The 22,636-nt window shown below is 48.8% G+C and overlaps 1 protein-coding gene across 5 annotated transcripts in view; it reads left to right on the plus strand.

The window, feature by feature from the left end:
* Positions 1–22,636, plus strand: part of DZIP1L (DAZ interacting zinc finger protein 1 like) — a 58,356-nt gene that overhangs the window by 6,688 nt on the left and 29,032 nt on the right. For all 5 annotated transcript variants that reach the window (XM_083178428.1, XM_083178430.1, XM_083178429.1 and 2 more), the window contains exons 2-4: positions 7,581–8,156; positions 19,938–20,022; positions 22,464–22,588. In XM_083178428.1, the coding sequence (XP_083034554.1) occupies positions 7,644–8,156; positions 19,938–20,022; positions 22,464–22,588 (723 nt within the window). In that variant the 5' untranslated portion in view covers positions 7,581–7,643. The remainder of the gene's footprint in view (positions 1–7,580; positions 8,157–19,937; positions 20,023–22,463; positions 22,589–22,636) is intronic.

Genomic DNA, 22,636 nt, shown 5'->3' on the forward strand with positions numbered 1-22,636 from the left:
TATTACAAAACTTCTTAAATACAGGAGTGGAAAAGCCATTTCAGCCTGATACCACTATGTGCAGTATTCAATGCTGCCGGCGAGGGGGATAAACAGCGGGGATCGCAGAAAAGCAGCAATCCTTACTGTTTAACCCCCGCGCTGGCCGCACATGACAGCGAGGATTCCCCCAAACAGCGAGGCTCGCGACTAATGCAGGGAGCCCCCTGCATTCAGACGCGGGGTGAGCGGGGGGTCAGTTGAATACTGACAGGGTTAGCTGTGACAGTGAGCAGCCAGCCCTGCTCGCTGTCACAGCTAGCCCCCGACATTGAACATACCCCTATGTATGTTTATTAGAATTCTGTCAATCTCAGAACACAGCCTGGCTCAATGTCTGCGAGCAGCACTCGTGAGTTTCCGGCATTGTTCGGAAACCCGAGCGCAGCTGAACGTTGGAATCTGGCCTTGGATTCTCGCAAGACGCTGAGTCTATAAAAGCTCGGCGTTCCGAGAATTCTGCGCCATTTCACAGACAGCTGCGCACTGCTCTGCTCGTGGCCGGTGGATCACAATCACTTGTCACATCAATCATTAGTGTGCAGAGGGGTGTTGTGCAGAGGGGTGCTGTGCAGTGGGGTGTTGCACAGTGCAGACTGCAGAGGGGTTTGTGCTGTGCAGACTCAGAGGGGTGTTGTTCAGTGCAGACTAGACGGCAGGGGCGTAACTACCATTGGTGCAAGGGGTGCAGCTGCTATGGGGCCCAGAGCTGAGGGGGGCCCATCTTTACTGTCTAAGTAATATGTTTTACATAGATTTATCACCATCAGTTGGTAAATGGGGGGCCCTTACAATCTTTTGCTATGGGGCCTACTGATATCTAGTTACGCCCCTGCTAGACGGGTCTTGTTTTGTGCAGTGTGTAGAGGGGTGCTGTGCAGTGCAGAGCAGACAGAGGGGTGTTGCACAGTGAAGCCTGCAGAGGGGTGTTGTGCAGTGCAGACTAGAGGGGTTTTGTTTTGTGCAGTGTGTAGACGGGTGTTGTGCAGTGCAGAGGGGTTTGTGCTGTGCATAATGCATGCGATGGTATGCGATGCGATATCGCGCGATGTTGGACAATGTTATACAATTTTAAAATTGTATGGCATTGTATATGGCATACAATGCCATACAATGCGATGGGATGCGATTATAACTTGTATAAGCACCCTAATGGGTGCTTACAATGTTAAATGCACCCCACACCACCCCCCCCCAGTATAAACGTGAATCTGAAGCATGGCGAGCGCAGCGAGCCCGCGAGGGGCAGCGGTACGCGTCCTACGATCTTTTCATACCCCTACTATCCACGTCGGCGTGGAGTTGATTTTACAAAGTGTGGCGAGCGCAGCGAGCCACCGAGCCCGAAGCGTGGCAAGGGGACGCGCATAAATTCACAGGTATACGCGTCTCCTCGTGGGGCTCGCTGCGCTCGCCACACTTTATAAAATCAGCTCCACGCCGACGTGGATAGTGGGGGTATGAAAAGGTCGTAGGACGCATACCACTGCTGCGCTCGCCACGCTTCGGGTTCACGTTTATACTGGGGGGGTGGCGTGGGGGTGCATTTAACATTGTAAGCACCCATTAGGGTGCTTATACAATTTTTCATCGCATAGGGGGCTAAAATCGCATCGCATCGCAGTGCATCAGGTGTATGGCATGCGATGCGATTAAATATTGCGCAATGACATATCGGGGGTGCCGTGATAATACACAAGTACCAAAAACATTTTGCTATTCAGATAAATCATACTTACTTCTTACTATAATAAAAAATATATATTTTTCCCCATTTTATATATTTTTTTATTAGATTTTTTGGTAATTGTGTAGTTTCATGGCGGCAATTACGTAGTCAGCATAGTGTCCCTGTCAGCATCAGTGTCGTGTTCCCGCAGCCTGCGTAATCCCGTAATCAGCTTGTATCTGCAACTGTGTGCATGTTCCTGGCTAACCAGCGCTTACGTAGTCAGTCAGCATTACGCAGTTAGCGTATACAGTCAGCCTTACGTTACGCAGTTAGAGTAGTCAGTCCGCATTGTGTTACCGCTTATTACAGGTGTGAATGTGTTCCTGAAACACGCCTACTATCCACATCAGCCCGAAGCGGGGCGAGCCCCGTGAGGGGACGCAGTATGCGTCCTCCCGACCTGTTCATACCCCCACTATCCACGTAGGCGTGGACTGAATTTATAAAGTGTGACGAGCGTAGCGAGCCACCGTGCCCAAAGAGTGGCAAGCACAGCGAGCTCCGCGAGGGGATGCAGAAATCAAGCCACGCATCAGGCTCGCCACACTTTATAGAATAATCTCCATGCCGACGTAGATAGTGGGGTATGAACAGGTCGGAACAGGTCGGAAGGACGCGTACCGCATCCCCTTGCGGGGCTCGCTGTGCTCGCTACGCTTCGGGCTGATGTGGATAGTAGGGGTTTGAAATGGAGGCATTTGCCAGTATGTAACATGGAGCACTGGCAAATGCGTGCTTTATTGTGTATGAGACGCACTTGCGCCTGCACCCCCCTTTGTGCATGAAACGCACGCGCGACCGAACTCCTAACCCTGACCGTCTCCCTGAAGTGGTTGCCGTACCCTGCCGCAGTAATTACTGAGACGCACTTGCGTATTAGACGCAATTTTAGAACATTGTAAAAACAGAACTTTTTACGACTATTTTACAAACCCCTTTAGCAGTTATAGGGGAGATGTTTTACAGTACAGTAACAGTCTGTGGGTAAACAAACCAGCATGGCTGGATTGCATGCAGTGTTATACAGGATACTGTTGAAAGACTTGTGGAGTCAGGTTACTTCTGTACACACCTGGTTACCAAATTATCAAACAGATCCTGAAGACGCTTAAATGTAAGCAGACATGGTATGTATGGAGAGAATCAAATCTAAAATTGCATTGAAACTCAAAATGTTTTCCCCTGCAAAATGTTTGCTATAGGACCATGTAATGTAATACTGTACGTCCCAAACCATTCATTTACTAAAAAGAATCAGGTATGTTGTGGTTTTGTCATATGTAAAACAATTAAAATATTAATGAAAGCTGTTAATTTATCTGAATGCTTTCTAGCATTGCAGTGAAAGCTGTATTTGTTTTATAATGAATAATAATAGACATTTACAAATAACTGAATGAAATAATAAATAATCTCTGAATGTCTGTTTGTGTGGTTATAATGGGAGTCTAATGTTTGATGTTACAATAGTTATTGTTTTATTCACCTTGTAGATTAGATATACAGTAATGACTTTTTTTGTAGCTATGTAGCATACCTCCCAAGTTTCAGGGAGACGGATGAGGGACAGAATGTTGCGCGCCATAATTTTCTGGGGCGTGGCCTAATTTTGGGGCGTGGTCTATACTTGTGGCTCTCCCCTGAGGCCACACCCCCGTTTTGCCGCTATGGGGGCATGACCCAGAGGCTCTGCGAGCCTCTAGCCATGCCCCCCAGCCCCCTGGCTGCGGGAATAGACGCTGTGCGTTTATTCACCGCTGCTCAGTAGCCGACAGGGGGGACTCCCAACAGCCCCCTCCTCACCCGTATTTGTATTCAGCCTGCCAGTAACCTCTCCTCACCTTATTTCCTTCTTCTAGATCACCAGTTCTCAAACTGTGGGTCCTGAGCAGCATGGGTCGTGACTCCATGTTGCTGACCATTAGATGACTATTCTAATTTCAGTCAGTGATTCAAGGAGTGAGATGAACTAAGCCTTGAAAAGTGATAAAATGGAGAGTGATAAACCACCAGCCAATCAGCTCCAACCTGTCATGTCACAGGCTGTATTTGAAAAACAACAGGTAGGAGCTGATTGGTTGGTGGTTTATCACTCTCCATTTTATCACTTTTAGTACATCTCACCCTTTGTGCCTCCACAATGCTGCCATGTATGTGCTGTCTGCTGACTACACATGTGATGTGATGACCTTCTGCAGTAACTTGCTGGGGTCCGGTAATTATTTTTATTGCCTGATGGGGTCCCAGAGCGCAATAGTTTGAGGACCCCTGTTCTAGATAGTCAGAATTGAGCTGCATGTACGGGGGTCGTTATTGATGCGGGGGGAGTGTAAGTATACATATATTTCTGTACTGTACAATTTATGCTAAATATACCAAGTCTACATGAAGCCTCAGCAGTTACTGGGGTAATACTGACACTAGGTGGACATTTCATGTACTGCAAGGCCTAATGGTAGGAACGGCTTTATCAAAGGATGGCTAACTACTGTATATTCATGGCTGTTTGTAATGGAGGTTACAAGTTATGTGTTGTCACATATTTGTATTGATTTTCAGGGACATTATGGTCTTTTATCAGGCCTTAAATAGAAATAGAGTAGATAGGTTTCCCATAGCAACCAATCAGCTTGTAAGGGTCATTTTATAGATTGTGCTAGAAAAATTATAGCTGGCTACTGGGTGGTTGTAATGGGCAACTTCTATTCCACTTATGGGCCTGATTCAGGTAGGCAGTGCCGCACTACTCTGAAACATACTTGTATTCCCTCCCGGAATATCCGGGAGGCTCCCGCAAATCGGGTCTCCCTCCTGGCCCCCCCCCCCCCCCCGGGAAGGTGGGCAAGTCTCCCCCATCGTCCCCACAGCCCCCTTCCCTGCTGCATAAAATTCTGAATTTTGCAGGCTCATGGGGAGGGGGTGGGGCTAAATTGGCGCAAATCACATAATATTGCATAATTTAAGCCCCTCCCCAATCCGCAAACCCGCAAATTGCCGCGGCTGCCTGTCACTGGGGCAGGGCTTAGTGAGGTCAGCCTTGTCCCACCCCCTGACACATAGCCTCGTCCCATCCCACTTTCACTCCTCTCTGAGCCCCTGCTCACTACCTCTCACTAAATGCTAATGTGCACAGTGCGATACTGACATTGCCCAGTACATAAATAACCAGTGAATTACACAAACTTTGTTATTATGTCCACCTCTGAATCGGGCCCTATAAATCTCTGAGGGGTTTATTTACTAAGATGGGGCTTGTGTTTCACATGGCATCTTGCTATAGGCAACCAATCAGAATCTACTCCTTATTTATTTAGCACATTCTAGAAGATAAAAGATAGAGGGCTAGATTCTCTAAACTTCAAAAGTGATCAAATGGAGAGTGATAAACAGCCAGCACTCATTATCATTATGTTGTTATTTTTTTATTATAATATTTAGCATTATACAGGTGGAGTATCCCTTATCCAAAATGCTCAGGACCAGGAGAATTTTGGGTAACGGATTATTCCGTATTTCAGAATATTTTAATATTTCAACGATGTATCTTGAGGTATCTTGCATTTATGTTGTATAAACACATCAAACACATCAAATACACACAAATGTGCATAAAACAAGGTTTCAAAACATGAAACAAAGTTTGTGTACTATCTCAGATACTGAATGTGAATGCCAAGCAATCATTTTCTTGAAGATATTTAGTGCCAGTTACAGATCATGTCCTCAGTAGTGCCAGTTACAGATCATGTCCCCAGTAGTGCCAGTTACAGATCATGTCCTCAGTAGTGCCAGTTACAGATCATGTCCCCAGTAGTGCCAGTTACATATCATGTCCTCAGTAGTGCCTGTTACAGATCATGTCCCCAGTAGTGCCAGTTACATATCATGTCCTCAGTAGTGCCAGTTACAGATCATGCCCCCAGTAGTGCCAATTACAGATCATGTCCCCAGTAGTGCCAGTTACATATCATGTCCTCAGTAGTGCCTGTTACAGATCATGTCCCCAGTAGTGCCAGTTACATATCATGTCCTCAGTAGTGCCAGTTACAGATCATGCCCCCAGTAGTGCCAGTTACAGATCATGTCCCCAGTAGTGCCAATTACAGATCATGTCCCCAGTAGTGCCAGTTACAGATCATGTCCCCAGTAGTGCCAGTTACATATCATGTCCCCAGTAGTGCCAGTTACAGATCATGTCCCCAGTAGTGACAGTTACATATCATGTCCCCAGTAGTGCCAGTTACAGATCATGTCCCCAGTAGTGCCAGTTACAGATCATGTCCCCAGTAGTGCCAGTTACATATCATGTCCTCAGTAGTGCCTGTTACAGATCATGTCCCCAGTAGTGCCAGTTACAGATCATGTCCTCAGTAGTGCCAGTTACAGATCATGCCCCCAGTAGTGCCAGTTACAGATCATGTCCCCAGTAGTGCCAATTACAGATCATGTCCCCAGTAGTGCCAGTTACAGATCATGTCCCCAGTAGTGCCAGTTACATATCATGTCCCCAGTAGTGCCAGTTACAGATCATGTCCCCAGTAGTGACAGTTACATATCATGTCCCCAGTAGTGCCAGTTACAGATCATGTCCCCAGTAGTGCCAGTTACAGATCATGTCCCCAGTAGTGCTTTTAAGGTGCCCATACATGTACCGATTACCCGGTACTTTTTGTGCTAAATGTACAGCACATACTTTTTGTACTGTGCGATGAGATGTCGCGGGAGCGCGCATCTCATCGCATAGGATCGCATCGGGAAAATCGGTGCGTGTATGGGCACCTTGACAGATGTCCCGAGTAGGTTTTTAGCAAAAAAAAAAATAAACTATTTTTTTCACTTTCTGGAATGTATGGTTTTAGGAATAATTTGGATAACGGATATTTGGATAAGGGATACTCAACCTGTATATTATTGTGGTGATTCATACTTTATGGAAATAGCCACAAATGTTTCAAGTCTTCATTTGTAGCCGTCACACACACAATATTGTTTGCCACTTCTAAGTGTGCCTTATATTGGGTCTAATTTCTAGAACATTGGCCCTTATTCTGATCGGTGCGGCCGGATCCGAATATGCGGCCAGGACCGTGCGTGCGAAACCCCGCCTTCCATACGGATCGCCAACTCCGTCCGTACGCGGTAAGAAGCTAGCCGAACGGACCGCACATGTATTTTTCACGGAATACGCCTCCTCCATCTCAGGGAACCTCCCCCATCATTCGATAGTCGCAGACCATCGAATGCAGGACCGAGTGCTCCACCAGCTCCCGCAACCTCAGACCACACGGACATTTTTCCGTGCAAAAGCAGGGATCTGGGCGGGCAGCTGACATTCGGCGATGTCATATGTCCGCCCCCTACACGTGCGTCACAGCCGCATTACCATACGTACGCCCAGCGTTTGCATGGGAACGCCCATGAAACGCGGGGCGTATGCATATGGTAATGAGCCCAAATAGCCCTTCACGCCCCTCTCCACCCCCTGTTCTGAGTGTTCACATATCATGCGGGATTTGGCCGTACGCCCCGCTCGCACATGCGCAGAGACGCCTCTGCACATGCGCAGACACAAAACATCGGCGGGCCGAACGCACACGGATATAACCGCAACGACCAGAATAAGGCCCATTGTGTTTGCCCTTTTTTTGGTTATGCAGCTTTTAAGTAAAAAAAAAAAGGTCTTAGATGTATTTTTCATAGATGTTTAAACAGCTAACTATATGAATTGTATGAATTATGTATGACTATATGAATTGTTACTGCTCTATGGCGTCATGCTATCAGTAATTTGTTTGGTTTTCTTTTGCAGCCTTTTCTCAACAATATATATTACCCTTTGTCATCTCTGCCATCACCCACATCTCCACCAAAGATGCCAGGATACATCCCGACTCCAGTACAATACCCGTCTCTGTCCTTTGCCGCTCTCTCACCAAAAGGCAGCTTCATTCAAGCGTTTAGGTTCCAGCCACGCAGAGATAGCATTGACTTTAGGCGTTTTAGTGCCATTGATGTGGAAAAGGTGGCTCGGGAATTAGACATCGCAACACTGCAAGAGAGTATAAATTCAGTCACCTTCTGTAATCTAGATAATGAGAGATGTCCATATTGTCAGCAACCAGTGGATCCCGTGTTGCTAAAAATCCTTAAATTGGCACAGTTGACCATCGAGTACCTCCTACAGTGCCAAGAATACCTAAGCAACACTGTCGCACAGCTGGAGGAGCGGCTACAAGAATCAGCAAGTGACCGTCAGCAAACTAAGCACGAGATAATAAAACTGGAAGAGGAAATAAAGAAACTGAAGGATGAGAACAAGAGGAGGAAAAAGCTGATTGGTACTCAGCAGATGCTGCTCCAGGCTGGTGCTAATAGTTATCATAAGGTATGAACTGGTATAAAGGTCATAATGGGGGAAAACAGTAGATTAACATATGTGATCTTAGCAATGCAAATGTAGACGGAGGTCATACCACCCCCTACATGCTTACCACCACCCACCCCACTGCAAAGCACCCCCTACCTGCATACCACCCCCTCCTCCATACCGCCCACTGCCTGCATACTCCCCCTACCTGCATACCACACCCTGCCTGCATACCACACCCTGCCTGCATACCACCCCCTGATTGCATACTCCTCCTACTTGCATACCACCCCTGTATGCATACTCCCCCCGTCTACATACCACTCCCTGTCTGCATATCAGCCCCTACCTGCATACCACCCCCTGATTGCATACTCCCCCTACCTGCATACCACCCCCGCCTGCATACTCCCCCCCCTGTCTACATACCACTCTCTGCCTGCATATTGCCCCTACCCGAGTACCACCCCACCTGCATACCACCCCCTCCCTGCATACCACCCCCTGCCTACATACTTTCCCTGCCTGCATACCACCGCCTACCTGCATACCACCCCCTACCTGCATAACTCCCTACCTGCATACCACCCTCTACCTGCATACTCCCCCCCACCTGCATACCACCCCCTGCCTGTATACCACCCCCTACCTGCATACCCCCCTGTCTGCATACTCCCCCCTGCCTGCATACCATCTCCTGCCTGCATACCATCCTCTGTCTGCATACCACTCCTGTCTGTCTACCACCACCCTGCATGAATACCATCCCTTCTGCCTACCACTCCTGTCTGCCTAATAGTTCTTTTAATTATTCATTCACTTTATTTTTATTATTTGTTTTACTATCGGCAGTAACAGCAGCTAGCGTGCATCTTGGCACACACTTTGCCAGGGAATAGGTGCTGGGCATATGCTTCTTGAGGGGGCCAGGGGTCAGGTCAGGGGCAGAATGGAAACCATTCCAGCACATGGCTTTGTTGGGGACATGACAGGGATTAACTGGCTTTGGCCTAGCAATGCTGCACTTGGACATAAAAGGATCCTGTACTTGTCACATTCAATTCTCCTGGCTGGTGGGATTTGCCTCTCTTAGGCATGTGCACTTTTTGGGCAGGAATACTCGAAATCCCAGTATTTGGTCCCCTTGTGCAGAAAATATTTGAGAATTGCCATAGATGTCAACATGATGGCATATTGGGTAAACCTAAACCACAGAGTACACCATTGCATAAGAGATTCAGACGCATTTCTAGGAGATCAGTCCCTTGCAATATTCACTCCTGCTTTTCTGTTCTATGACAAGGGCTCCGAAAATGCTACAAAGGAAAGGGGTTCAAGTAATTTGTGTATCTCCAATATATGATGACGTCTGTCTTATAATCTTCCCCTACATCAATCTGCAGTACCCCACTTTGCAAGGTACTATATCTGGCACTGTGCATCACACTACAGCGCATGTGATTACTCAGGCAGGCTACAATTCCCAGCAGCCTCTGCAGGAGCATGTCACATGAGCAGTGTCAGGCTATAAGAGCAGAGACAGCAGGTAGCGAGCAGCAGTTGGTCCTGGAGGTAACAGACTGAGAGCACAGATGTGGCGTGAGGTTTATTATTGGAGATAATGTAATTGTAGAAGCTGTGTATATTTGTCCACCTTGGTTATGCTTGAGATGATCTTTCCTTGAATAAAGAAGTTCTTTAATAAAAGAGTCATAATTACTGTATTTGTGACAATACTCCTCATCTCTTTGTTACAAAAAGATAAGATGGAATGAACCAGAATAGTGCAGGGGAATAGGCTTTTACCTGTAGTGTACATTATTAGTTATACTGCACCTTGCTCCCCACCTGACTGGGCTCTACAGATCCATTGTCAGGGGCGATCTCCATCAATTAGTATAAGTGAGCTCTGGCACATGCGCATTCGCCATTTTATATTGTTCATGCACAGTAATTGGTATAGCTAGGGAAAGTTTATATGGAAGTTGTGTATGGGTTTTATTATGGTCAGTTATGATGACGGAGTTAAGACTTTTGGGGGGTTAGTTAACATCATATTCGGTCGACGGATCGTCAATCACTCATGGTCGAACGCGTATAGTTGCACGCCTAAAAATGTCTGGAAGCGTTTACATCGACATCAAAAGATTGATGCAAGTAACAGGTCAACAGGGCGTGGTCGACACAATTTTTCATGATTTTTTTGTTTTAACCAACATTTTCACACTTTACTATCCTAGCGGTTATAGAGGGGAATAAAATAGTGTGCTGAGCATAGCGAGGAACCATGCCCAAAGCTTGGCGAGCGCAGCGGTACACTTAGACACCCCAAAAATTAAAGGTACTTGTTTAGTTTCACGGCGGCAGATAAACTGCATGCAATGCGATCGGATGCGATTTGATGTGATTTTGTACCTGTTCATAACCCCACTATACACTACGTATGGAGTTGATGCTATATAGTGTTGCGAGCGCAGCCAGGGCTGCCAAGAGAAATCCTGGGCCCCGGTACAACAGTGTCACAGGGCCCTCCTGGAGTGGCGAGCTACAGAAAAGAGGTGTGGCCATTAAAAGGATATAGGGGTGTGTACCACACCATATACCCTTTATGCAACACAATAGTAGACTCCTTATACTTGCCCCTTACACATTATGCTACACAGAATGAGCCAAAATTCACATGGAATGTCGTAGAATTCACATTATTCCACATGGATTGTGCCAAAATTCACATTTTGCCACACAGATTGAGGCAAAATTCAGGGACAGTGAGAGGAATGGTGGGGATGCAGGGAGAGAGATGGTGGGGACAAAGGTGCATAGAGCGGGATGGCGGGATGCAGGGACAGAGACGGTGGTGACAAAGGGTCAGAGGGTGGGGACAGAGATGGTGGGGACGCAGGGACAGAGACAAATTAGGTCTAGAAGGTCATTTCTATGTAAGGGATGGCAACAGAAATCTTGGGGCCGGTACACCAATATCACTGGGATTGAAAAATGCTCAATCCCGGGATTGGCATCCCTAAAAGAAAATTGCTCCCTGTGCCCCCACACTGACTTACTTTTTCTGAGCTGTGGAGGGGGGCAGGCGGCAGCAGTGCAGAGGCAGGCGTCGGGTAGACATGTGCGACGTGGGAGGCCCGGCGGCGAGCAGGTTCCGGCGTAGGGTATGATGTGGGAGGATGTGGGAGGCCCGGCGGCGAGCAGGTTCCAGCGTCGGGTATGATGTGGGAAGATGTGGGAGGCCAAAACATTTTGGGCGCCGTTTTGTCGCTGTGAGGGCATGGCCAGTGCTGTGTGAACTGCTGGCCATGCCCTCAGCCTCCCTGCCTGCCTGCCTAATTAGATGCATGCAGTGTCTAATTCCCGCAGGACCGTCCCAAAACAATGGGATGTCACACAAAAGTCGATACACACTGACTATGGCACACCACATTGCCCCCCACAATAAGGCTTCTAATAAATTATAAATTACCTGCTTGTTGCCAAGGGGGTTAATGTCCGTTGCCAAGGTGGTTAATGTCCGTTGCCAAGGGGGGGTTAATGTCCGTTGCCAGGGGTTCTTGCTCGTTGCCAAGGGGGGGTTAATGTGCGTTGCCAGGGGTTCTTGCTCGTTGCCAAGGGATTAATATGCATTGCCAGGGGTTATTGCTTGTTGCCAATGGGTTTATATTTGTTCCCAGGGGTTAATGATCATTGCCAAGGGGGGTTAATGTCCGTTTCCAGGGGTTCTTGCTCGTTGCCAAGGGGGGTTTATTGTCCATTGCCAGGGGTTCTTGCTCATTGCCAAGGGGTTAATATGGGTTGCCAGGGGTTATTGGATGTTGCCAGGGGGTTAATATTTTTTGCCAGGGGTTAATGCTCGTTGTCAAGGGGGATTTCCGTTGCCAGGGGTTCTAGCTCGTTGTCAAGGGGTTAATATGTGCCCGTGTGTCCTGCCACCCGCCCATCAGCTGCTGCTGCCCCTGCCTTCCCCTGCGCACAGAGAGACAGACGCTAGAAGTCATTTTTCACTTCCAGCGTCTCTGACAGGGAGCACAGGAAGTGCAGAGCTGTGCTTCCTGTCAGACGCTAGAGGTGAACTATGACTTCTAGCGTCTGTCTCTCTGTGTGCAGGAGAGGGACAGACAGGGGAAGGCTGGGGCAGCCGCAGCTGACGGGCGGGTGGCCGGTCACATGGGCGGGTGGCCGGTCACATGGGCGGGCGGGTGGCCGGTCACATGGGCGAGCGGGCGGACAGGTCCTTGTCGTCCCGACGCACCCGCAGCCCAATAAATATTTTTTTTAAAGTGTGTGACCGGACTCGGGCCCCCCTGGCAGGCCCGGGCCCAGGTAAAATGTACCCGCCCCCTCTGCCTCTCGACGCTTATTACTTTACATGTATTGCGCATCCTCTTGTGGGGCTCACTGTGCTCGGCACGGAATAGATGTAAAGTAATCCGTATCCCCTCGCCACGCTTCGGGCTCAGATTTAGCAGGGGCACCAGGTGGTCAGGTAGGTGTTCTCTCAGCAGCACCAACTTCAGAGCCATCTATCAGATCAAAAAAAGGATAATATATAGGATGGGATCCAGAAGCTCCAGGAAACTGCTGCCTGCTCCTAGCTCGTCCAAGCCACGCCCCCTAAACATAGAATTTGACAGCAGATAAGGGGGGGGGGGTATTCTGGTTGCTTTGCAACCGATGGTCGGCTGTGCGTATGAGCATTTCTGCACATGTGCATGCACTGGGTGCGTGCACCCACTGCGAATAGTGGGATCACTGGGTGCACACACCTAGGACAGCTGGCGGGGGGCGGAGTGGGGCGGTGGGCAGCCCCATTACCATATGGGAATGCCCAGTGTTTCATGGCGTTATGCTAATGAGGCCATGACGTGGGTGGGGGGACGAGCAGCTGATAAAACTGGATGTCAACTGCCCTCCCATTTCCTCCTGAGGGTGCACACATATGTGTGCACGTTCCACATAATGCGATGGTCGCGGACCGGCTTTCGCCAGGTGGGGTTTGGTGGACTCAACCAGAATAACCCCCAAGAACCACTGTGCCCATCTAGTCTGCCCCTTTTTTAAATATATTGTTACCCATAAACCCTATGTGATCCTTATTCCTATGTAAGGATGTCCTTATATTTATCCCATGCATGTTTAATTTGTTCGACTGTCTTAGCCACTACCACCTCTGATGGGAGGCTATTCCATTGTCCACTACCCTTTCTGTGAAGTAATTCTTCCTCATATTTCCCCTGAACCTCCCTCCAGTGTCAGTGCATGTCCTCGTGTTCTAATACTTTCCTTCACTTGAAGAATTTTTCTCTCCTGGACCTTGATAAAACCCTTGATTTATTTTTATTTTCTCTTTCCTCCACTAGGTGACACTGGAGAGTTACAGTGGGGAATAGAAGGCGACCACAGGGAGCTTGGGCACTTTAGAATAAATTAACAGTGACTAACTCCTCCCCTTCTACTTCCTCTCCTAGGCAGTCTTAGCATGTGCCCTGCGGGAGCTGGGTGCGTTCAAGGCTCACTCCTGAGCTTTATATATTTTTATTGTAAAATGATGCTACAATCAGCAAGAGGACAGGCAGGTAGCTCCCTGTCCCTACCTGCCTGCGACGAGGGCGCTGTCGGCGGGTCCGGTCGCAGCTGCATGCAGCTTGCCTTCCGGTACCCGGCTGCAGGATCCACAGATCCTGAGGTCCCGTCGCCGCTGCTTGCAGCGCGCCTCGAGGACCAGTCAGCACGCCGCACCCGACAGCCATGGCAGGGGTAAGTATAGCGCTGATCTCCCGTTAGCGGGGGATTCAGTGTAAAAAGCCGCGGCAGCGCACTTTTTAAATACAGCGCCATTCCTGAGGAGCGAGAGCGCGGCATGCTGGGTACTTCCGCTTCCTCCTTCTTTGTGGGAGCGGCAGCCATTGAAGCAGCAGCGTGATCCGCGGCTCCCTCGAGGCGTCTGAAGTGCCGGTGACCCTGGTGCAGTGAGTCACAGCGGGACATAGGAGGTCAGGGCGGCTTGGACTGTGTCCAAAAAGGTCCCTTAGCCGGCGCAAGTTATATTTATATACAGTGCGCATATCGGGCTTGTGGCAGACTCTGCCTTTTTTCTATACCTCATCTCCTGTCCGGTATTTCCATCTTTCTCTCCTCTCTGTGAAAGATTGCTGAGTGTATGATGGCTGGTAAAAAGATTGCGTGCCAAAAGTGCAGCAATAAGTTCGCGCCACACGCGGAGGGCGCCATTTTATGTCCCTCATGTGCTGCATCCCCAGCCCCCAATCCATCAACATCGGGGCAGGATACGCCTGTATGGGCTTCCCAGTTGTCTGTAGAGATTTCTCAGCTAGCTTCTGAGTTATCTTCGGCCAGACAAGATAGGGATGCAGCCAGGGATCAGCAGGCAGAGTTAACCTCTGCTATGGAGAGTTTGTCTAGAGCGTTACATGCAGACACCTCTACACCCCCTCCCCCTAGACTGGCTTCTGCTAATAGGATGTTTCCTCAGGTCCCTCTGTTAGACGATACAGATGATGACATGCCAGCTCTAGAGGAGGGTGAATTTCATGACCCTGATGCTCAGCCTGATGCTGAGCCTGATGCTCCGCTTATACAGGACACTGATGTCCCTTCTCAGGGTTTAGAGGACTTAATACAAGCAGTCCGGTTAACCCTCAATGTCACAGAGGAGGTGAGACCGGCTGCGCGTCCCTCAGTGTTTGCTAAAAAGCAGAAACAGTCTGCATATTTCCCAGCCTCAGAGGAGCTGGATGAACACTTGCAGAAAGCCTGGTTACACCCAGACAAAAAGTTTCAGGTGTCCCAGAGATTTTTCACTGCCTATCCTTTTCCTAAGGATGCTAGAAAGTCTTGTGAGACGCCACCTGCTGTTGATTCTTCGGTATCACGCTTGTCCAAAAAGACAGTGTTACCCATTCCAGGAGCCTCTACCCTTAAGGATGTGTCTGATAGGCGGTTAGAGAGTGCTCTGAAGAATATTTATACAGCTGCTGGTCTTTTACAACGTCCAGCACAAGTGGGTTGTTGGGTCAATAGGGCCATGGAGGTATGGGCATCCCAGGTGGCCTCCTCTCTAGACCCAGGGGCAAGTGATATGTTGCTCTTAGTGGAACACATACGGGAGGCTGCAGGTTATTTGGTTGAAGCCTCTTCAGATGTTTGTATGCTTGCGGCTCGTATCTCTGCCCTCTCAGTTTCTGCTCGCCGTACTCTTTGGTTGAGACAGTGGAATGCAGATGCCGACTCCAAGAAGGAGGTGGAAGGCCCTCTTTGGTCCTGAGCTGGACAAAATGATTTCACAAGCTACAGGGGGTAAGTCTCAGTTCCTGCCCACTGCAGCCCCTCCCCCACATAGGTCATTTCCTACTACTGGAGGGCAGTCCTTTCGGTCATTTCGGCCCACCCCCAGATTCAGGGGTAGGTCTAGGGGAGCGGCTACTAGCTCCAGAGGCTTCCGAGGAAGAGGCAGAGGTTCAGCCAGTGCTCCAATCCTGGATGCAAAGGTTACCTCAAAGCCCTCGGCATGACTCCCCCAGCTCCTGTCCAGATCACAGGGTGGGAGGCCGGCTGCTGTTTTATCATCAGGTATGGGCCGGTTCATGCCAGGATGCATGGGTAAAGGACCTGGTAGCAGTAGGCTACAAGATAGATTTCTTGTTGCCTCCTCCTCAACGGTTTTTTCCCACAGGTTTGCCAGCTTCACAGGAGAAAGGCAGGGCTTTGCAGGCCGCCATTCAAAAGCTCAGGGACCTAGGGGTGGTTATCCCGGTCCCGGAACAGGAAAAGGCAAATGGATTCTATTCCAGCCTTTTTCTGGTTCCCAAGCCGGACGGCTCGGTAAGACCCATCTTGAACTTGAAGCAGCTCAATCCCTTCTTGCGGTTCACTCGCTTCAAGATGGAGTCACTGCAGTCTGTTATTGCAGGCCTGGAACCAGGGGAGTTTCTTGTATCCATCGATATCAAAGATGCATACCTGCATATCCCCATCTGGCCCCCTCACCAGGCATACTTGCGGTTTGCTGTCCAGAACTGTCACCTGCAGTTCCGAGCCCTCCCATTCTGCCTCTCCTCTGCGCCCCGGGTGTTTACCAAAGTGATGGCTGTCATGATGGAAATACTCAGGGCTCAAGGAGTTACAATTGTCCCTTACTTGGACGACCTTCTGTTGAAGGCTCCGTCCAAGGAGGTTCTTCTGCACAACATCCACCTGACACGTCGGACTCTGGAGTCCCATGGTTGGATGCTCAACATCCAGAAGTCACAGCTGACCCCATCGCAGAGGATCCTGTTCCTAGGGATGACTCTGGACACAGTCCAGAGAAGGGTGTTCCTCCCCATGGACAAGATCTTGTCCCTGCAGGAAGCGGTTCGACTGGTGCTGCAGCATCGAACAGTCACAGTTCTCCTTTGCACAAGGCTGCTGGGAAGGATGGTGGCCACGCTCGAGGCGGTGCAGTACGGGCGGTTTCGATCTCGCCCCTTCCACCTGTGTCTGCTCCGCCAGTGGACAGGCTCACACCTGTTTCTACAGCAGCGGATCTCTCTCTCCCATCAGGCTCGAGCATCACTGGCGTGGTGGCTCAACTCCAGCAACCTGCAGGAGGGGCGGAGGTTCGCCATACACAATTGGACGCTCCTCACCACGGACGCCAGCCTCAGGGGCTGGGGAGCGGTCACGCTGGGCCTCCACTTCCAGGGACTGTGGACCCCGGAGGAAGCACAGATGTCCATCAATGTGCTGGAACTGCGAGCAGTGTATTATGCCCTGCTCCAGGCAGAAGTGGTCCTCCGGAACAAGGACATCAGGGTGCAGTCGGACAATGCCACGGCTGTGGCTTACATAAACAAGCAGGGAGGCACCCCTAGCCGTGCAGCGATGAGAGAGGTGAAGAGGATTCTGTGCTGGGTGCAGGAGCACGCAGGGGCCGTGTCTGCCATTTTCATTCCAGGCGTGGAAAACTGGGAGGCAGACTACCTCAGCCGCCGAGACGTCCACCACGGAGAGTGGTGTCTGAACCCTCAGGTCTTCCAGACCTTGACCCGTCGGTGGGGTTGTCCGCAGATAGACATGATGGCCTCCAGACACAACCACCAGTTGCCCCGGTACTGCGCCCGGACAAGAGATCCTCAGGCAGTGGTAGTGGATGCTCTCACGGCACCCTGGACGGATCAGTTTCTTTACATCTTTCCTCCAGTGCCTCTCATCCCTCGGGTTCTGCAGAGAATCCGACGGGAGTCGGTGACAGTGCTGTTCATCGCCCCAGACTGGCCTCGCCGGTCGTGGTACACGGTCCTAACAGGCCTGTTAGTAGACGAGCCATGGCCTCTGCCTCTCTGCGAAGACCTGCTAACACAGGGTCCGTACGCCTGTCCCAACTTACAGCATCTTCATTTGACGGCATGGCTGTTGAGAGGTCCATCCTGAGGAAGGCAGGGATCCCGCAGGTGGTGATTCCAACCATGATAGGAGCCAGAAAGCAGGTTACCTCGGTGCATTACCACCGCATCTGGAGGGCCTATGTGGCCTGGTGCGAATCCAGGAGGGTCTCTCCTGTGAACTTCAAGTTGGCCAGATTGCTGCTGTTCTTGCAAAAAGGCTTGGCCTCAGGACTCCGGCTGGGGTCCTTGAAGGTTCAAGTATCCACCCTCTCCATTTTTTTCCAGAAGAAGCTAGCTCTTCTTCCTCAGGTACAGACCTTCTTCCAAGGGGTGTTGCGGCTGCAACCTCCCTTCAGACCTCCTACTGCTCCATGGGACCTGGATGTGGTACTGGCTTTTCTCCAGTCCTCTGTATTTGAGCCTATGGAGGAGGTGGAACTGAAATATGTCACTTGGAAGACTGTCCTACTATTGGCTTTGGCTTCAGCTAGAAGGGTGTCGGAGCTCAGTGCTCTTTCTTGTAAGGCACCCTTCTTACGTTTCCACGAGGATAGAGCGGAGCTGCGCACCTCTAGTGTTTTTCTCCCAAAGGTGGTCTCGGCATTCAACATTAACCAACCTATTGTGGTGCCGGCCTTTCGGGAGGACTCACAGGAGTCTAGGGCGTTGGACGTGGTCCGGGCCTTGCGTATTTACGTGGCCAGAACAGAGTCTGTACGTAAGTCGGATGCCTTGTTTGTCCTCTATGACTCCTTGCGTCCTGGTTGGCCCGCCTCCAAGCAGGCCCTGGCCAGGTGGATCAGATTGACAATTCGTCAAGCTTATGTGGCCTCCTCTAGGGTGCCACCTTCTTCTATTTCCGCCCATTCTACAAGGTCGGTGGGTACCTCCTGGGCGGCTGCCCGTGGAGTTTCTATACAGGATCTATGTAGAGCGGCTACGTGGTCTGGTCAGAAGACCTTTGTCCGCTTTTACAAGTTTGACACTTTTGCAGCAGCTGCTTCGCGGTTTGGCCGTTCTGTGTTAAGGGGCTCTCAGCGTCATCCCACCCGTGTTGGGAGCTCTGGGACGTCCCCAAAGTAACTCTCCAGTGTCACCTAGTGGAGGAAAGAGAAAAGGGGATTTTGTACTTACTGTTAAATCCTTTTCTCAGACTCCATAGGTGACACTGGACGCCCACCCGACGCTGTCTCTCCTGGTTACTGTTTGCTTTCAGGTTGGGTTAAATACCTGCTGTTAAAGAGACTGTTATACTTAGTCTAAGTTCTAAGTTTTACCAAGTTTTCATGATTGAGTTTATTCTGTTATGACTGCTGTTCTTTGAACTATATTTTCACTCTATGTGAGTGTGTGTGTGACTTGTTATGTTATGTTTGACCTCCTCTCGGAAGTGTGTTGTTTTCCTTTCTTCCAGCTCCCTCCGGGCACATACCTAGACTGCCTAGGAGGGGAAGTAGAAGGGGAGGAGTTAGTCACTGTTAATTTATTCTAAAGTGCCCAAGCTCCCTGTGGTCGCCTTCTATTCCCCACTGTAACTCTCCAGTGTCACCTATGGAGTCTGAGAAAAGGATTTAACAGTAAGTACAAAATCCCCTTTTTTTAAACAATATTTTTCCTTTATTGAAGCATGACATACAATAAATGTGCAACATGAGTATATCTCCAATGTATAAATCATCATATGCAGTCACATAGTTTCAACGCAATAAGAATAAACAGAAATTTAGTTTACAGACTCTTCGCAGCCGTGGCCCTTGATTTAGTTAAAAGTTTCTATAGTGTCCCCTTGTTCTCTTCTCTGCTTCAAACTATACATATTAAGATTTTTAGTCTTTCTGGTTAAGTTTTGTGCTTTAGGCCATGCACCATTTTTGTTGTCCTTCTTTGTATTCCTATCCTTTTGGAGATATGGCCTCCAGAACTGGGCACAGTGTTTTAGAGGATGTGGGACCAATGACCTATACGGTGGCATTATTACTTCTTTCTTTCTACTGCTGATTCCTCTCCCTATGCTACCAAGAATCTGACTTGCCTTCTTAATTGCTTTGTTACATTGCTTACCTGCCTTTAAGTCCCCTGAAATAATGACTTCTAGATCCCTGTCCTCCTCAACAGTTTCCAATATGGTGCCAATAATACTATATTTATCCCATGGATTTTTGAGACCCAAATGCATGATTTTTTTTTGCCATTAAACTGTAATTGCCATGCTCTTGACCATTCCTCCTAGATCATCCACCATTTGTTTTCCTGGTGTGTCTACCAGTTGCATACCTTTGTGTCATCTGCAAAGAGGCATATTTTACCCTCAATACCATTTGTAATATCAGCAACTGTACCCAAATGGTCTCTAGAAAAGGATTTCACATAAGTATAACAATCTTTGTTTTGCTTCTCCTTACAGTGCCAGCTATGTGATAAGGCATTCATGAACTATTCCTTCCTCCAGGGGCATGTCGAACGTAGGCATCCCGAAATCACCGAAATTGGTTAGCTCAGTATTTACTGTATGTCTGGGTATAACTTAGTTTATGTACAGGATATGTGAAATGTATTTCTGTCACACGTTACTTCTATGTCATGATACCTTGTTGCAGAATTTGGATTTTATTGTGCTTATTGTAACACACAATGCAGCCCTGTTATTTAGTATAATGGAAAGTGTATGGGAACAAAAATGAGCCATCAGACACAAACCCAGATTGCTAAAAATAGTCCTCTCATTGTCCAAACTCATAAACAAAAGTTGATTGTAACAAATGTATTATTACAAATGGGATGAATTATAATGAAAAAAGTTTAGCAAAAGTCTTTCACAGGTAATGACTTAAGGTCCATACAAACTGGGCGACTATGCCCAGCGTGTATGAACAGAGATGATCGCGTTCATCGCTGGGGGAAAGCCGCTCAGTGCATACACACTGAGCGACTTTCCCCCTGCCCGACGCCGACGGAGGGGGGAGGACGACATTGCATAGCAGAGCGCTATGCAAAGCCGGCGTGAAAGCTGCTCATCTGCTGGTATTACCAGCAGATGAACGGCTTTCCCGGCGATGTTGCGGGAGCGAGCAGCAGCGCTCACCGCTCATCGCCGGGCCGTACACACTGGGCGGCTTTGAGCTGAAACCCGCTCAAACTTGCTGTTTTGAGCGACTTTCAACTCAAAGTCGCCCAGTGTGTATGGGCCTTTAAGCATCAATTTTAATGCTATGGAGTAAACGTAACAACTTGTGACTTTACAGAGAGTCTGCGTGATGTGCAATCATTTAAAAGAAGGTTAAAAAATGTACCCCTATGGAGGATAATTAATCCCCCGCCGCTATTCCCGATAGGAGAAATAGCAGCGGGGCCCTATTCAATGCTGTCTACCCCGACAGCATTGAACTAGGATCACGGCAGAACGGGCCAGACTATACAAACAGTCAGCCCATTCTGCCGAAAACAGAATTCTCGAGCTCCCGGCCGCAGCTCGACGATTTACGGGCACATATCGCAGCCATGCCCTCCCCCCCCCCCCCCCCCCCCGTCCAGCCCGACAGTCGTGACCCAGGATTGAATATCCCCCCTATAACTTATTTAAAAAAAAATGATATTGAATTTTACAGACAATTTAAAAGCAGTGTAAGGCTGGGTACACATTATGCCAGTGGTTCCCAAACTGTGCGCCCTGGGGTGCCTTGGAGCACTTGCAGGGGTGCCTCAGGTTGGTGGTCCAGAACCAATTCAAGTTATTTATGGCCAATGAAATAGGCAAAATCAGTGCTTGTGGCTTCCAATTAAGAATATGTGGGTAAACAGAAGTGAATCATGTTTCTCACCACATAAGTGGACCTAAGGAAAACATTTAAATCACAACTAATTTAATATTTTTCTTGAAATTAGTAACCAACTTTTGGCCTAGGGGTGCCGTGAAAAATATTCTGATACTTTAGGGTGCCGTGATTCAAAAAGTTTGGGAACCACTGCATTATGCGATACATCGCTTGTACAGTATAGTTGATGAACCAAATATTGCTAGGGGATTGGCTGGTATGTACAGCTGATATGTCTGCGAATTACATAATTCTTAGACATATTGATGTGGCCCTGCAACACAGGCAACGCCGATATATCATGCAAATAAATCGGTGCATCTGACCAATAATATGGCCATAGTAATAACTAGGCGGGCAAATTTAAATGCCAGCCCAGGTGTGATATCTGGCCAGATATATGGGGAATCTGTGTATAGGTTAACTGTCCGCTTGGTTGGCGAGTGTGTCGGTAAACTGTGTACCCAGCCTACGTTGATTATTATTAACGTTCTATAATGAACAGTAAATTTTAACTAATACATCAAATATTCCAATTTATTTATAATTCCCAGGCACAAATCTCACAGTAATATTTAAGAGTAACAATGCAATCTTGCAAGTCATGCTCATATCATATACATATCGGCCCTTATTCTAATTCATTCGCACCCCTGCACGTTTGCATAGGGGACCGATGTTTAGATACTGCGTCGTATCAGCATAAACATTTATGCGCATGTGCAGCCTCTTGACTATTCGCCGGCCCGTTCGCATGCAGCAGAGTGGACGGGGATGCGGGGCAGCAGACAGGGGTAGCGCCATGGACATGCATCAGTGACACGAGAGGTGGGCAGCTGACGACACCGGATGTCAGCCGCCCACCCTATTCCCATACAGGGGCGCAGCAGAGACTGACAGATCTGCGAGCACTTGAGAAATCATTTCTGCCCCGCACGCAAGCTGCAAATGGATGTTTATGCAAAACATCCATTCACATGCATGCAGGTAAAATCTGCGTGCTGGCGGGCGTTCGTGCGGGCAGCATTTAGATGACGTACAAAGCGGTGAATTTCGCAGCTTTCCTGTCGCTCAGGATGACCTCATGTATTTATGGCTGTTTGCTTTGCTTGTTGCAGAGAGACAGAGGAAGAAGCAAGCAGAGCAGGTGGAGGATGGAATTGAGTATCTGAGGAATAAGTTGCAGAAGACTCAGGCTCAGCTGGAGGCAGAAAGGGAGACGGAACATCAGCGCAGGATGCAGGTGCCTCTACATATTAACATTACCAAGTACAAGAATATGCTGCTGTAT

This window comes from Crinia signifera, chromosome 3 (assembly GCF_055691185.1).
Source record: "Crinia signifera chromosome 3, ASM5569118v1, whole genome shotgun sequence".
Lineage (NCBI taxonomy): Eukaryota > Metazoa > Chordata > Amphibia > Anura > Myobatrachidae > Crinia > Crinia signifera.